Source organism: Dryobates pubescens, chromosome 31 (genome assembly GCF_014839835.1).
Source record: "Dryobates pubescens isolate bDryPub1 chromosome 31, bDryPub1.pri, whole genome shotgun sequence".
NCBI lineage: Eukaryota > Metazoa > Chordata > Aves > Piciformes > Picidae > Dryobates > Dryobates pubescens.
In genome coordinates this window covers 3582423-3595746 of record NC_071642.1, presented here as the reverse complement: position 1 = coordinate 3595746, position 13324 = coordinate 3582423, and the positions used below count along the sequence as shown (strand labels likewise).

At 46.7% G+C, this 13324-nt stretch overlaps 1 protein-coding gene across 7 annotated transcripts in view; it reads right to left on the bottom strand.

Moving 5' to 3' along the window:
* Positions 1–2630: 2630 nt before the first annotated feature.
* Positions 2631–13324, bottom strand: part of PTBP1 (polypyrimidine tract binding protein 1) — a 30274-nt gene continuing 19580 nt past the window's right edge. For 3 of the 7 annotated variants that reach the window (XM_054174996.1, XM_054175000.1, XM_054175002.1), the window contains 10 exons: positions 12904–13074; positions 11957–12067; positions 11355–11529; positions 10657–10746; positions 9255–9397; positions 6235–6268; positions 5331–5423; positions 4489–4705; positions 3898–3975; positions 2631–2778 (listed from right to left, as the gene is read on the bottom strand). In XM_054174996.1, the coding sequence (XP_054030971.1) occupies positions 2646–2778; positions 3898–3975; positions 4489–4705; positions 5331–5423; positions 6235–6268; positions 9255–9397; positions 10657–10746; positions 11355–11529; positions 11957–12067; positions 12904–13074 (1245 nt within the window). In that variant the 3' untranslated portion in view covers positions 2631–2645. The remainder of the gene's footprint in view (positions 2779–3897; positions 3976–4488; positions 4706–5330; positions 5424–6234; positions 6269–9254; positions 9398–10656; positions 10747–11354; positions 11530–11956; positions 12068–12903; positions 13075–13324) is intronic. The other 4 variants (XM_054174997.1, XM_054174998.1, XM_054174999.1 and 1 more) reach the window with 4 other exon arrangements.

Here is a 13324-nt window from a genome sequence, read left to right as displayed (position 1 = left end):
TACACCGGAGAAGGCAGAATGGCTGGGAAAGAGTTGTAAGCCAGGAAACAAAACCAAATCCAATCTGGTTGGGAAAACACAAATCTGCTGCACTCTACTCTTCATAAATTCCCTTCCTAGAACAACTTCACTGATCTGGGCTTAGAGGTTAAGGGAGGAATGAAAAAACAAAAGACATCACCAAATCAGCTTCAGCCTGGGTCCTTTTTGCCTCCATCGCCAAGCTGCTTGTGCTCCTTAACCCTCCCCCCCAAACGTGGCTCTTGCAAGCTGCTTGGCTCACCAGGGTTTTTCCTGCCTTCATCACATCACTTCCCTCCCTCAGTCACGACCCTCAGCCTGACAACTAAATTCCTGCCCTACAGCTTCCATTACAACAGAAGAAACCAAAGCAAAAAAGATACAGTATACAAAGGTAATAGCACAGAGAAGAGGAAGAAATCAACAGGAGTAAACTTAAGATTACATTTATACCATTCTTATCGTTCTATTAAATCAAAGAAAGAAAGAGACAAAAACCCCAACAAAAGAAAAAAAAAGAAACAAACCAACCATCAAGGTACTTAAACTATTCCTTTTGCATATAAAGATTAGAATATTTGGTCAACTGGAAATATTGCTAGGCACAGATGACAGCAACAGCATCCCAAAAAAGTATAATACAAAGGGTTAAAACGACGACACCGACGGGGGGAAAAGCTCAAATGCTTGAAGACACGCTCTAAAGAGTGATAACAGAGCTACATTGGTCTCATTATTCATCTCAGATCAGGATGGGTGACTCCCCAAGGACACCTCTTTTTCTAACTGGTGTTGGGGGTGGGGGTAAGTCAAGGAACTCCTCAGGTCCTAGCTATTTAGATAAAGATATTTACACAGACGGACAGACAGACATGATTGCGACAATGATTCGTCTTCACAAGTGGCCTGCAGTGGTTTTGCTTTTGTCTCTCTTGATCAATGCTCTTTTGCAATGGAGAATGGAATGTGATTTGGTCTTGGGAATGTTTCCCCACCCAGAGCCCTCTCTCTCTCTCTGCCTGATGTGGTGGGTTGAAGCTACCACACCTCCACTGGGAGGTCTGGGGAACGAACGAAATGAAAGAGGTCTCCACCAGGCAGCGGCTTTGCCGACGGCGAGGAGCCGCAGGCAGAGCGAGCGGTGGCACGGGACAGGTGGTACTGAGACACATCATGGACAGTGGGGGACAGCTGCTGGGAGAGCCCTCCTGAGACACATCATGGACAGTGAGGGACAGCTGCTGGGAGAGCCCTCCTGAGACACATCATGGACAGTGGGGGACAGCTGCTGGGAGAGCCCTCCTGAGACACATCATGGACAGTGAGGGACAACTGCTGGGAGAGCCCTCCTGAGACACATCATGGACAGTGGGGGACAGCTGCTGGGAGAGCCCTCCTGAGACACATCATGGACAGTGAGGGACAACTGCTGGGAGAGCCCTCCTGAGACACATCATGGACAGTGGGGGGACAGCTGCTGGGAGAGCCAAAGCCCAGGTATTTTCTTTATCCACTTTGCCAGCTCCACTCATCCTTTCCTTATCCAAACAGAGCTCAGGCACCAAACCTTCAGCTCTCCCAAATCCACTCCCCCTGCAGTTCAGATGTTTGGTTTTGGTTGGTTGGGTGTTTCCCCCCACCCAAGAAGAAGGAGAGGGGGGAAAAAAAAATTAGGTTTAAGGCACAGGACAGCAGATGCACAGTTAAGGTAGGCTCAATGCAACTTAAAAGATCTTTTGTGCTGGGTGAGTTGGGAGCTCCTAGCCACCAGCTGGGTCCTGCAGAATCCTGACTCAGAAAAAGGCGCTCGAGTGAATTTTAAACACAGTGGTTTTAGGTCTTTTTTGTTGTTTTCTCTTCAAGGCATAGATGGGTAAAGAAAATAAGAAGAAAAGGCATCGATGTGAAACCTGATAAACTTGGGGGGTTGGGGGAAAAGCAGATCTGCTTTTTGTTGGGGGAGAAGGAAGAAGAGGAGCAATAAAAAGGGGCAGGGAGGGGAGGGGGAGGGGAATTTCCCAGAGCAGGTTTCCAAAGTGTAAACTTCCAACTTGTGGATTATTTTTTGTTTATTATTTTGAACAGTCAGGAGATTATTTCTGGTGGTTGTTGTTGTGTTTTTTTTTTTTGTTACCCATCACCACAAAGGTCAGCAACATGGATTTTAAGATTTCATTTTGTTGTTGTTTTTTTTTCCTCTTTTAAAAACCTGTAAATGATTTTTTTTTTCTCTCTCTCTCTCCTCTCTCTCTTTCTCTCTCTTTAAAAAAATAAAATCTCTGTGGTCTTAAGGTCACTTAAGCTGCATTTTTTTTTTTTTCTCCTTTAAAGTGGCTTTTTTCTCTTTTTTTTTTTCTTTTTTTGTGTGTGTGTGTGTGTGTGTTTTGTTGTCTTTCTGGAATGCTGGAAGTCGAAACCCCCTCCTGGCTCAGTCTTTTCAAAGCAAGGCTGAACCCAAGGGGTTGGTTTGTGTTTTGTTTTAAAGTCAAGTCCATGGTTGTTTGGTGGTTTTTTTTTTGGTTTGGTTTTTTGTTTGTTTTCATGCCTTCTTAAAAAAAAACCAACCAAAAATAACACCAAACAAACAACTCCTCCCCCCCACCCCCCCAAAAAAAATAAAAGCTTCAGATGGTGGACTTGGAGAAGGACACACGCAGGTGGTGGTTCTCACCCAGGTCGCGGTTGTGGAGGTCAATGAGCGACTGAATGGCTTCTTCCACAGAGCCCATCTGGATCAGAGCCATTTTCCGGTCCTTCCTGGCAAGCAAAGCACAACCTTCAGTCACATTCATGCCACCACCACCACGTGCAGAGCTCCCCTGACTTCACAGAGTGGGTTGGAAGGGACCTGAAAGATCAGCCGGTTCCGACCCGGCTCCTTGCCGTGGGCAGGGACACCTCCCAGCAGCTCAGGTTGCTCAAAGACTCATCCAGCCTGGGCAGGAGGCAGCCACAGCCTCCCTGGGCAACCTGTTCCAGTGCCTCCCCACCCTCATTCTCAAGAATTTCTTCCTCATCTCCACTCTCAACTTCCCCTCTTCCATCTCAAAGCCATTGTCTCTCAGCCTGGCACTCCCAGCCCTTGTCAAGTCCCTCCACAGCTCTCCTGAAGCCCCTTCAGGTCCTGGAAGGCTGCCCTGAGGTCTCCCTAAAGCCTTCTCTTCTTCAGGCTGAACAGCCCCAGCTCTCTCAGCCTGTCCCCACAGGGCAGGTTCTCAACCCTCTGATCTTTGTGGCTTTATTTTTTTGCAAGGCTTTTTTTTTAAACATCTTTTTTTTTCCACCCCTCCAGTGGAGGCTGGAGGACAAGCCCTGCTCATTGTCCTGCTGCCCTGAGCACAGGCTCCCCTGCCTGGGGAAACAGGGTCAGTGTTTTCTGAGCTTTGCCCTGGGCTCCTCTTGAAGGGCTCTTTCTGTGGCACAGCCACCCCAGGTCACAGTGGTGAGCCTGTCCCCATCTTTGTGGCCCTCTGATCACCTTTGTGGCCTCCTCTGGACCCACAGTTGAAAACCCGCCCCAAGTTTTCCTTTCTAGCACCCAACGAGGCCAGCAGAGAATTAACCACCCAGGTAACTGCAATATGCTTTCTTTTATATGGAGGAGTCCCTCTGTGCAATGAACACATCCAAACTTCTCAGCTGCCCTGGTTTTACTCAACCTGTACTCACCCCACACAAGTCCTGGGTTATTCTAGAATTCTTTAGCCCAGAGAGTCAAATATTGCATCAGTAATGACTCTGCTCAGCTTTCACTTAGCCAGAGCTAGAGCTCAACCAGAACTAAGTCAGACTTGTGGCTGAGCACCAGAACCAAGCATCCTCCACCCTCCACATACCAAAAAGCCCAGTGCAAGGAGAGAATATAAAAGCACTTACTGGAAGAATTTGAATCCTTTGACTACCCCACCATTGCTTGAAAACAGTATCTTAAGGTCTTCTTCAGTTATTGAGGGTCTGAAACAAAGAGTTTTGCCAGTCAAATGTATGTTGGCAGACTGATCTCTAAAATCAAGGAGTCTTTAAGCTCTCTAGGAGCAGCTTCTTGAACTGAGAGGCTGAGAGAACCACAGGTAAGTGAGCAAGCCTTTCCTCCACAGAGCAGGAGCTAACCATGTTTGCTCTCCCAACTCATCTGGAAAGATTATTAAACCTGAGCATACAGAACTCTCCATGGGGACAGAATCACAGAGCTGCTTCAGTCAGAAAAGACCTCCAAGATGGAGTCTAAGCTGACGCCACCACAGCCACTACACTACAGCCCCAAGTGCCATATCTACACCTCCAGAGTCACTAGGTGGTGACTCCAGCACAAATCACAGCATGCTAGGGGTTGGAAGGGACCTCTGGGGATTGCATAGCCCAACCCCCCCCCCCCCCCCCCAGTGCCAGAACAGGTTACACAGGACAGCATCCACCTCCCCGGGCAGCCTGCTCCGATGCCTGCCCCCATGCCTGCCCCTTACTTACGCAATATTGGACAGGTGAAGAGTGGCAGATGGGGGAAAGATGTTCTGGAAGTTTTTGGAGCCTGGCTTCTTGAAACGATGCAGAGGAGAGTTGCCATAGTCCTTAGTCAGGCCACGGTCCTCCTGGTCCGTGCGGGGAAGCTGCACTGTCTGGTGCTTGGACAGCGTGATCCGGATCGTCTTCCCCAGCAGCTTCTGCCCGTTTAAATGGCTCATGGCTGCAAGGGTTAAAGAGAGGCTGACTCCAGCAGTACTCACTGCCCAGCTCAGACAGCTACAGACCCACAGCATCCTTCCACTTCTTCCTCAGAAGACCCCAAACCCCAGAATGTCAGGTTGGAAGGGACCCCAAGGGTCAGCCTTGGCTTCTCTGCAGGAGTGCAGCCGAGCTGTGCCCTGTTGCAGCGTTCATTCTATTTTCCCCTCTGGATTATAGAACCCTAGAATGGGTTGGGTTGGAAGAGACCTCCAAAGGTCATGCAGTCCAACCCCACAACAGTCACAGCAGGGTCATCCATCACTAGAAAAGGTTGCTCAGAGCCTTGTCCAGCCTGACCTTGAACACCTCCAGGGATGGGGCCTCAGCTACCTCCCTGGGCAACGCGTTCCAGTGTTCCACCACCCTCACGATAGACAACGTGAGCATCCAAACCTACTCTTCACACAAAGGAGCTGTACCTTCTCCAGAGCTATCCCAAGCCCATACTGCATATCCAGACACAGCTAAGGGTGTGGACACATTCAGGTTTGGGGTCTTGTCTTGGAAGAGAAGCAGCAGTGATGCAAAAGCTATAATTAACCATTAAGATCTCCTAATGGGCTGATGCTTTGAAGCTTGCTTACCAAGCTGGGCCTGGTTTCCATCAGTCATCTGAACCAGGGCATTCTCTTTCTTATTAAATAAGATCTTCACCCTCTGCACATCACCATAGACTCCTTCAAAAAGCGAGGAAACAAGAACAGTCTTAGGCATGGCTGGGTGGGGGTGGGGAGAGAATTAAACCCCCCCCCAACCAAAAAAAAAAAGCCTCATTCAACTTAAAGAAAAAAAAACCAAACCCCAAACATCAACCAAATCAACCCATCCAACAGCAAAAAAAACCAACCCCAAAACACCCTCACATCCATTCACCACCAGAACTGCTCTCATTCCCACCACGGTTAACTTTATTCTGCTCTGATTAAGGGGAATTCATTTATCTGTGCAGCAGAATAATCAATGGAACAATACATTAAAAACTTAAGAATACATAAGGAGAAAATAGATACTGGGGTTTCAGCAGCAACAAAACAAAAAAGCCAATCAAAACCAACCACAACCAACCTCACTGCCAGAAGACTGAACATAAATGTGGCATGCTCTCAACAATTTAAATCCTAAGTATATATATATATATATGTGTATATATCAGGCATGCAAAGCACTAAACCCATGCACATTAAAAAAGAAAACAACAAACCAACCAAACTAAGTTAAAAAAAAAAAACCAGCAGCAACTAAATGCCAAAAAAAAAAAAAGGAAACCAAAACAACCCAAACAAAGCAACGAAATGATGCATTCAAAATAAGGAAAACAAATAAAACAATAACCAAACCCAAACTGCAAACATTTCTGAAGTATCCAAAAGCGACAACAACCAACAACAACAACAACGAAATGAACCTTAAATTAAGTGAAAAAAAAATGAAAACAACAACCAAAAAAAAAATAAAAAGGTAATAATAAAGTTGTGAATGATAACATACCGAAAAGAATAAAGAGGCATTGGGGTGTAACTCTCTTTAGAGAACAGCAGAGCAAGGCAGCGGAGGGACAGGGAAGAGGTAAGGAATCGGAGGGGTAGAGCGAGGTTGCACAAATCGTCCACAACGGAGGAAGGGCAGGAAATCCCCGCAGGAAATGGCGCAATTGGTTGATGGATGATGTGAAGTTTTCAAGGTGGTTAATATTGAAGGGCAGGTTGGTTTCCGAAGAGCAGGGTTTGGATATTTTGGTTTTGGTTTGGTTTTTTTTTTTTTTTTAAAATATAGAGAAATAGGTTTATTTTTGGTTTGGAAAAGGTGGAGGGGGGGGGGGAAAAAATAATAAACAAAACAAAACAAAAAAAAACAAACAAACAATAATTGTGGTTTGTGGGTTTTTTGTGGTTTTTTTTTTTTTTCATTGAATGGTTTGGTGGTGGTTTGTTTTTGGGTGGTTTGTTTTTTATTATTGTTTCAAGCAACAACAGGAAGCAGAAGTACCGTGCAGTCAGTTGGCAAAGAGATTCCGGATCAAGGGGAGAGAAAAAAAAAACAACAAAACAAACAAACAAACAAAAAAAAATATTGAGGGATGGGGGGGGGAGAAAAGGAAAAAAAAAACAAACAAAAAAACACACACACAAAAAAAAAAAGTAGCAAAAAAACAAAACAAAACAAAAACAAAACACAGGTCAGTAAATACATTAAGGAAATATGTAGTGTTCCATCAGTCAAAAGATTTATAGGTTCTATGTACAGTAACTTGGGGGTGGGTTTGGTTTGGGTTTTTTTTCCCCCTCTTTACAGAACAGTTAATAGGGTTTGGTGTTTGGGGGTTTTTGGGGGGGAGGGGTTTGTTTTTTTACCACCCAGTGGAACACAACGATAAAGAAAAAGGCATTTTGGTTTTGTTTTTAAACTTAAGGTATAACAAAGAGGTAAGAGACAGTATCCCAGCAGAGTGACTGCTCCAGGGAGTTGCAAGGCTTCCATTTGCCTGAACATCTTTTTCTCCAGTCACAAAGGACTTCTTAGCAGAACTGACTCAGTGGATAAAGCAAAGAGCTCCACCGGCCACACGTTAGGGCCACGGGAAGCAATCCACTGCTGTAAGCAAGCTAAGCCCAATACAGAACCCAGAGGTTCAAAAACCTCAAGAGGTCTCTGCTAGAGGGTCTTGCTGCAGAGGAACTCAGCACTTCATTTGCTGCAGAGTCTGTTCCCTGCCACCTCTGTGGCTTGGCCTCCTGTCACATGGAAACTCAAAAAGGGCAGGAGCGGCATCTCTGCCCCTGCAGAACCCTGCATGCAGGCAGGAGTCTGCATCCAAAGCAAGGAATCAACACAAACTGAGGTTTCTTCTGTTCCACCTTTCCATTCCATGGTGAATGGTTTCAGCTTCCATGAGTACAGTTCATTAAAAAACCCAATCCCCTAAGGCATTATGGCAGAGCAGTCACTCCAAAGCAATACTGTCTCTTAACTAACTGGTTGTGGCACAGGTAAGTTTCTACAACACTGATTATACAGGCAATGGAAAAAAGTTTCAGGTCTGTTAGTTCACAGCTTCAGTACAAGTATCAAAGTCTCTCTAGCCCAAAGATAAGCTGGATGGATAGTGAAGAGCTCATCCAAAAAATACAAGGCATGAAATAACTGCTTGCTCCAACTGAGCTAAGAGCTGTGCACAGCATTCAGACGCTGCTAAGAGCTGTGGGCCAAATTAAAGAGGCACAGCATAGCCTCTGTCACTGCAGGATCATCCCCAAGTGACAGTGGCACACTGGCTGGGAATAACAATGCCAGCCTTTAGTTGTGACTTTAGTCATGGGTGTGAGCCAAAGCTGCCAGTTCCTGGCATTGGAAGAGTTGCTCCTAGGTAAAGAGCCAGAGCAAAGCTGTGCCACAGCCCCTGCCATTATTTCATGCCCTGGAGAAAACAGTAGTGACAGATAAAAAAGAGTAGTCTGAAATATTGATTCAATTGGCTCATCTCATCCAGAGTTACAACATTTTGATTGTTCATCACATCCAGGCTTCCCCTTTGATGCAAAAGAGGTTTTGTGGTTACTCTGACATCACTGCTAAGTTACAGAGCTTTTGCACAGCAGTAGTAACTTGTGTGCACAGTCCCACCACAGTTAACTCATAACTCTGCTGCACACACATCAGAAGATTCTACACTTTCAATCCAACAAAGAGCCAAACTGAAGGCAAATCCAAGGTATCCATATGGAATTCTTGTGATGCTCTTTCATTACAAGAAGCATTTCTTTTGTTTGTTCAAATATTTGCCTTTTTTTGGTTGTTTTGGGGTTGGTTTTTTTTTTTTAAAGGCATTCAAGTATTTCAACTCACTAAGTAGAATTGAAAATGTAAACTGTGAGCTGTTAAAGGGAGTTTAGCTAAGGAGAAAAAAAAAAAACAACACTTCCAAGAATCTTGGAAAGGGGAAAAAAATAAATGTGCAAGCACATGGCAGAAGGGGAAATACTGCACAGGTAACAGGGTAAAGCTGGCAGGGGTCCAGACACTCCACAGAAAGAGCAAAGCTCAGAACAAACTCTCTCTGTAGCTCTGAATTAATGGATTAAAATCTAGAACATGCTATGGAAAAGGAAGAATGGACATGACTAGTCTGTGACCCCCAATGACACCATGCCATGGGAATGGCAGGGAGATTCCAAATGAAGAGGGAAGGAAGGGAAAGGCATTGTAGTCTTTATTGGGCAAGAGCAGGCAGGCAGCATCCTTGGTTTTGAACCAAAGAAGAGCAAGACTTCATTTGAGATGGACTTGATTTCCTACCAGCAACTAGAGTACTGAACTGCTTTAACTTTTGGGGCTGGCAGAGCAGGGCCATCTGTTTTTCTAGTTGGGCTGTTCCCTTTAGGATACAGCAGGATTTCACTTTCAGTGAGTTGCAGCACAATCTTGTGTTCAGAAAGTAAAAGTAGAGGTAAGAAGAAGAAAAGGGGGGAGGAAATGAATAATAAAAAGGGTAAAGTTAGGACTTCACTAACCTCAGTATTCAGATTGCTAACCAGCAGAACTGAGTTCCCTGGCCCAGTGAGGCCGGGAATGGTAATCCGTCCTGCTGCAGCCGCTGCAGCTGCTGGGATAGCCAAAGGAGCCAAAGCTCCATGAACTGCTGGGACTGGCAGGCCTGGAAATTAAAGAATATTAACCAGTGAAGAAACCCACAGCGTGGACTCTGCTGTGTGTGCTGCACCAGAAGGGAGAGCAGCACCTCTTGCCTAACACGCATATGATCAGACAACAGTGAGCATGGATCCTGGGAGCAGGAGCCTCCAAGTCCGGGTGCTGCAGGAAGTGTTCTCATCTCTCACAGTGTTTGCTCTTGCAGTGCCTGGTGCTCAGCAGGTGCCTCTTGGCACCACCTTGTTTGACTACAATATTCTGCAGGTTTCACAAGAAGCAGAAGCAGCACAAAACCTCAGCTCCATTGGTGCAGGGAAGGTGTCACAGAGGGCATTTGGGAAGGGTCTCTCCAACCAGTGCATGCCAAAAAATGCATTGTCTTTAAAACATGCAACTGTAAGGTTTGCCTTTAAGCATGCAACTGTAAGGCTTCTCTGTTCAGGAGATGAGCTGGTGGAGAACCACCAGCTGGGCTCCACCAGCTCATCTCCTCTTGAACAGAGAAACCTCACAGTTCTATTTCTCAACACTTCCAGGCTGCTCACACTAACAGCTGGCACCTCACTGCATTACCCCTCCGAAGGGCAGAGCTTTGGAGCTCAGGAGGTCAGCGAGGTGGCTTCTCAAAGCACACTGGGTGTTTCCCCACCAGGACAGGATGTTTGAACCAAGCAGCAACCTTCAGGGGTTTGATCTGCACTTGTTTGTCATAAGCAAGGAAATTCCAGCAGGTTACAAGAAAGTCAACACAGCCTGGTCTGCTGTGAGACAGAGCAGGAGCTGTTTAGTCTGGCACCCCAGTGGAAGGCTTTCATCTCAGACACTTGGCTACTTCCCCCAGAGGCCAGAATTTGCTACCTGCAGCGTGGCTTAACAGCTTCAGGTTTAAATATCAGCTTCACTCAAAATATTCAGGGGGAAAAATGAAGCAAGATTCCTTGCTTTTGACTACATTTACAGCTGTCAGTGAGTTCCCAACCTCTTTAACCCTAAGAAATGGGGGGAAAAAAAAAAATCTCTTTTTCCTCTCAATTTTAAACACTGCTTCTCCTATCCTTCCACTCCTACTCTCCTCTTCTCTCAGGGGTATTACCCAGCCAGTGGTGCCACAGCTGTACTGGTTAGGTACTGAAGCACCATTCCCTTCCCTATCCAGCTGCCAGAATTTGGAGTTTGCATGACTGAGCCCAACAGAAACATCACCACTTAGCTTCAAAACACCAAGATGCTTCAACAGAAAGCCTATAAAAAATGTCAACTTACGAAATACAGTACCTGCAGCCTGAGGAATTGCAAAGGTAGGAGGAAAGCCAGCTCCTGCATATGGAGAAGCAGAGATTATTCCTGGGGCACCTGGGAAAGATATGCACATCACACAAAGACACCCAAGAGCAAGAAAACTCTACACTTAGCTGGAAACGGCTTGATCTGTCCCCTTCAACATAAGCATTTAGTTGAAAGCTAAGTCCTAAAACATAAACAGCAATTCAAAAGTGCCTCTAAGTGCAACACTGAGCTTCAAGAGATGTACAAAAACAACTCCTCCTCCAACTCTGCTGTTCCCAAACAGCCCTTAGAATACAGCTGCTGTGCAGAACACAAGCTGGCTGCTCCTCTAACTTGCATCAGCACACCAAGACTTTAAGCACGGGTTACACCACCCCGGATTATCACCGAGTGCACGCTGCAGGCAGAACAGCAGATGGCACTCGAAGCACAGACAGCTGGAGAGCCTTCCACAGCCTTCACCCAAAGGGAGAAGAGCTTCCCGAGCAGCAGCACGCACCCACAGCCGTGTGTTCCCACTACCACTTTGCACTCAGTAGTTCCCAGACTTTCCTGGTTAGTCACACTGTATTCCAAGACTGCCTGACCCACCACGGTGGGGTCCCCATCCCTTCCCTAGCTGACACACCCAGTGGTTACAGTCGTCCTGCTCCCACTTCAACAGGAGTTCTCACCAAAAGCAGCTGCCATGGTCTGATCAAGGGAGGGGTGGCTATCCCCAGAAGGAAGGTCTGGCCTGGTGTAATCTCTGCTCTTATCATTATTGTATTTGACATTGAGGCTTGTGAGCTTGGAGAAATCGATGCGCAGCGTGCAGGAGGCATTGTAGATGTTCTGTCCATCCAGGGACTGCAAGGAAACAAACCCTCCCTCAGCCCAAGGTGCACTCACGCCCAGGACACAGCAGAACATCCCCAGTGGCACTAGCCAGAGTCCCCTCTGCAGACAGGCAGGTCCTGCACTGCCTTGCTTCACCCCCTCAGCTCTGGGAGCTCCTTCACAGAATCATCCCAAATGGAAGAGACCTTTAAGAGCAAGTCCAACCTAAAGCTCCTGGCCGAGCAGCCCCACGTCTGCACACTTTAAAGGTGCATTTCTGTTACCCCCTGCTCATGCATTTTAAGGTACATTTTAACTCCACCCACCTGTGCTCTGCTACAAGGAAGATGCTCACCAAATCCCAACACCGCCAGGCCTCCAAATGCTACTTTCTGACACTGATCTTAGGTGAATGAAGAGCAAGCTGAGGGTTCAAGCAATCCAGGTGTTTACTCACCAGTTTGGCATGCTGAGCACTCACTGGGTCAGCATATTGTAACAGGGCCTGGAACTGGTTGTTCTTTGTGAATGTGATTATTTTCAAGACTGTTCCAAACTTGGAAAAAATCTGCAAGACAATGTTTGTAGAGCTCAGCTCACCTCCAGCAAGGCAACTCCACACTGATCTCCAGCATTCTAAGCAGCAACAACAAGAAGTTATCCTTTACCTGCTTAGCTTTCCAACTCAAAGAAATGCTAAGGTTTTAAACTACACCTGGGGTGTTGTTTAACTTGCCTCAATGGCATCAGACTGGAAAAACCATCAGGGGGAGTTGAAATGCCCCTGAACAAGGGGCTGGTTTTGTTCTGGATTCTTACCCAGGAAGATTCACGTGCACCTTCACAACCTGGAACACCTCCAAGAATTTCAAGGACTCTTAAACACAGCCAAGCTTGCATTTTAAACACGAAGACTAAGTTAAGCAACCACAGCAGGAGCTTTCCAAACAGGCTGCTGCCCACAGGACTCTCAGACACTGCATGGTTTACCCCTACCCCTCACCCAAGGACAGCATGGCATCTCCTTCTGCCACACCCTACACAGAGCTGGAAGAGCTGTCCTGAGCACATACAGCTGTCCCCTGTGTTGTAGCAGGCCGCAATCCAATTAAAACAGACCAGCAATCAAAGTCTCTAGAAGCAGAGAATATTTAGGCTGGGGAAAAAACAACCCTTTAAGATCAAGTCCAACCAGAGATACTGAAGCCTGGCCAGACTGGGATTAAACCCAGAAGAATCTGGTGCAGGTGTCTGGGTCTCCAGAAGGAAGACATTCGGCAACTACGGTCAGAGCTCGAATTGTACAGCCACACAAAAACCCCCCACCACACACTGGTAGGACAAAGACACTGCAAGCACAACAATTTCCCATTCTTCAGGGCCTTGGGGCACCATGGTTTTTACCTGATGCAGAACATCTAGAGTGACAGGATAGAAGAGATTCTCCACAATGATCCTCAGGACAGGGCTCTGGCCAGCCATCGCCATTCCCGCGTCGACGGCAGCAGCAGGGGCTGCCAGGGCCAGGTTTCCAGCCTGGACAGAGTTCACAGCTTGCAGAGCTGCCTGGGCACGCTGCAGAAGCAAAGATGCCATGAGACCTACACTTGTGCTTGCAGAAACACAGCCAGCCTCTCTCAACTGGCTATCAGCAAACCATCTCAGTGAGCAGAACAAAGCAAGATGCTGCTCCTTCCACTGGGGACTTCAGAGCATTCTAACAGGGGTAAGTATCTGAGGACTGGGTGTCAAGGAGGGGGACAGGCTCTGCTCACTTCAACTCTGTGATAGAACAAAGGGCAATGGATACAAACTACACACAGGA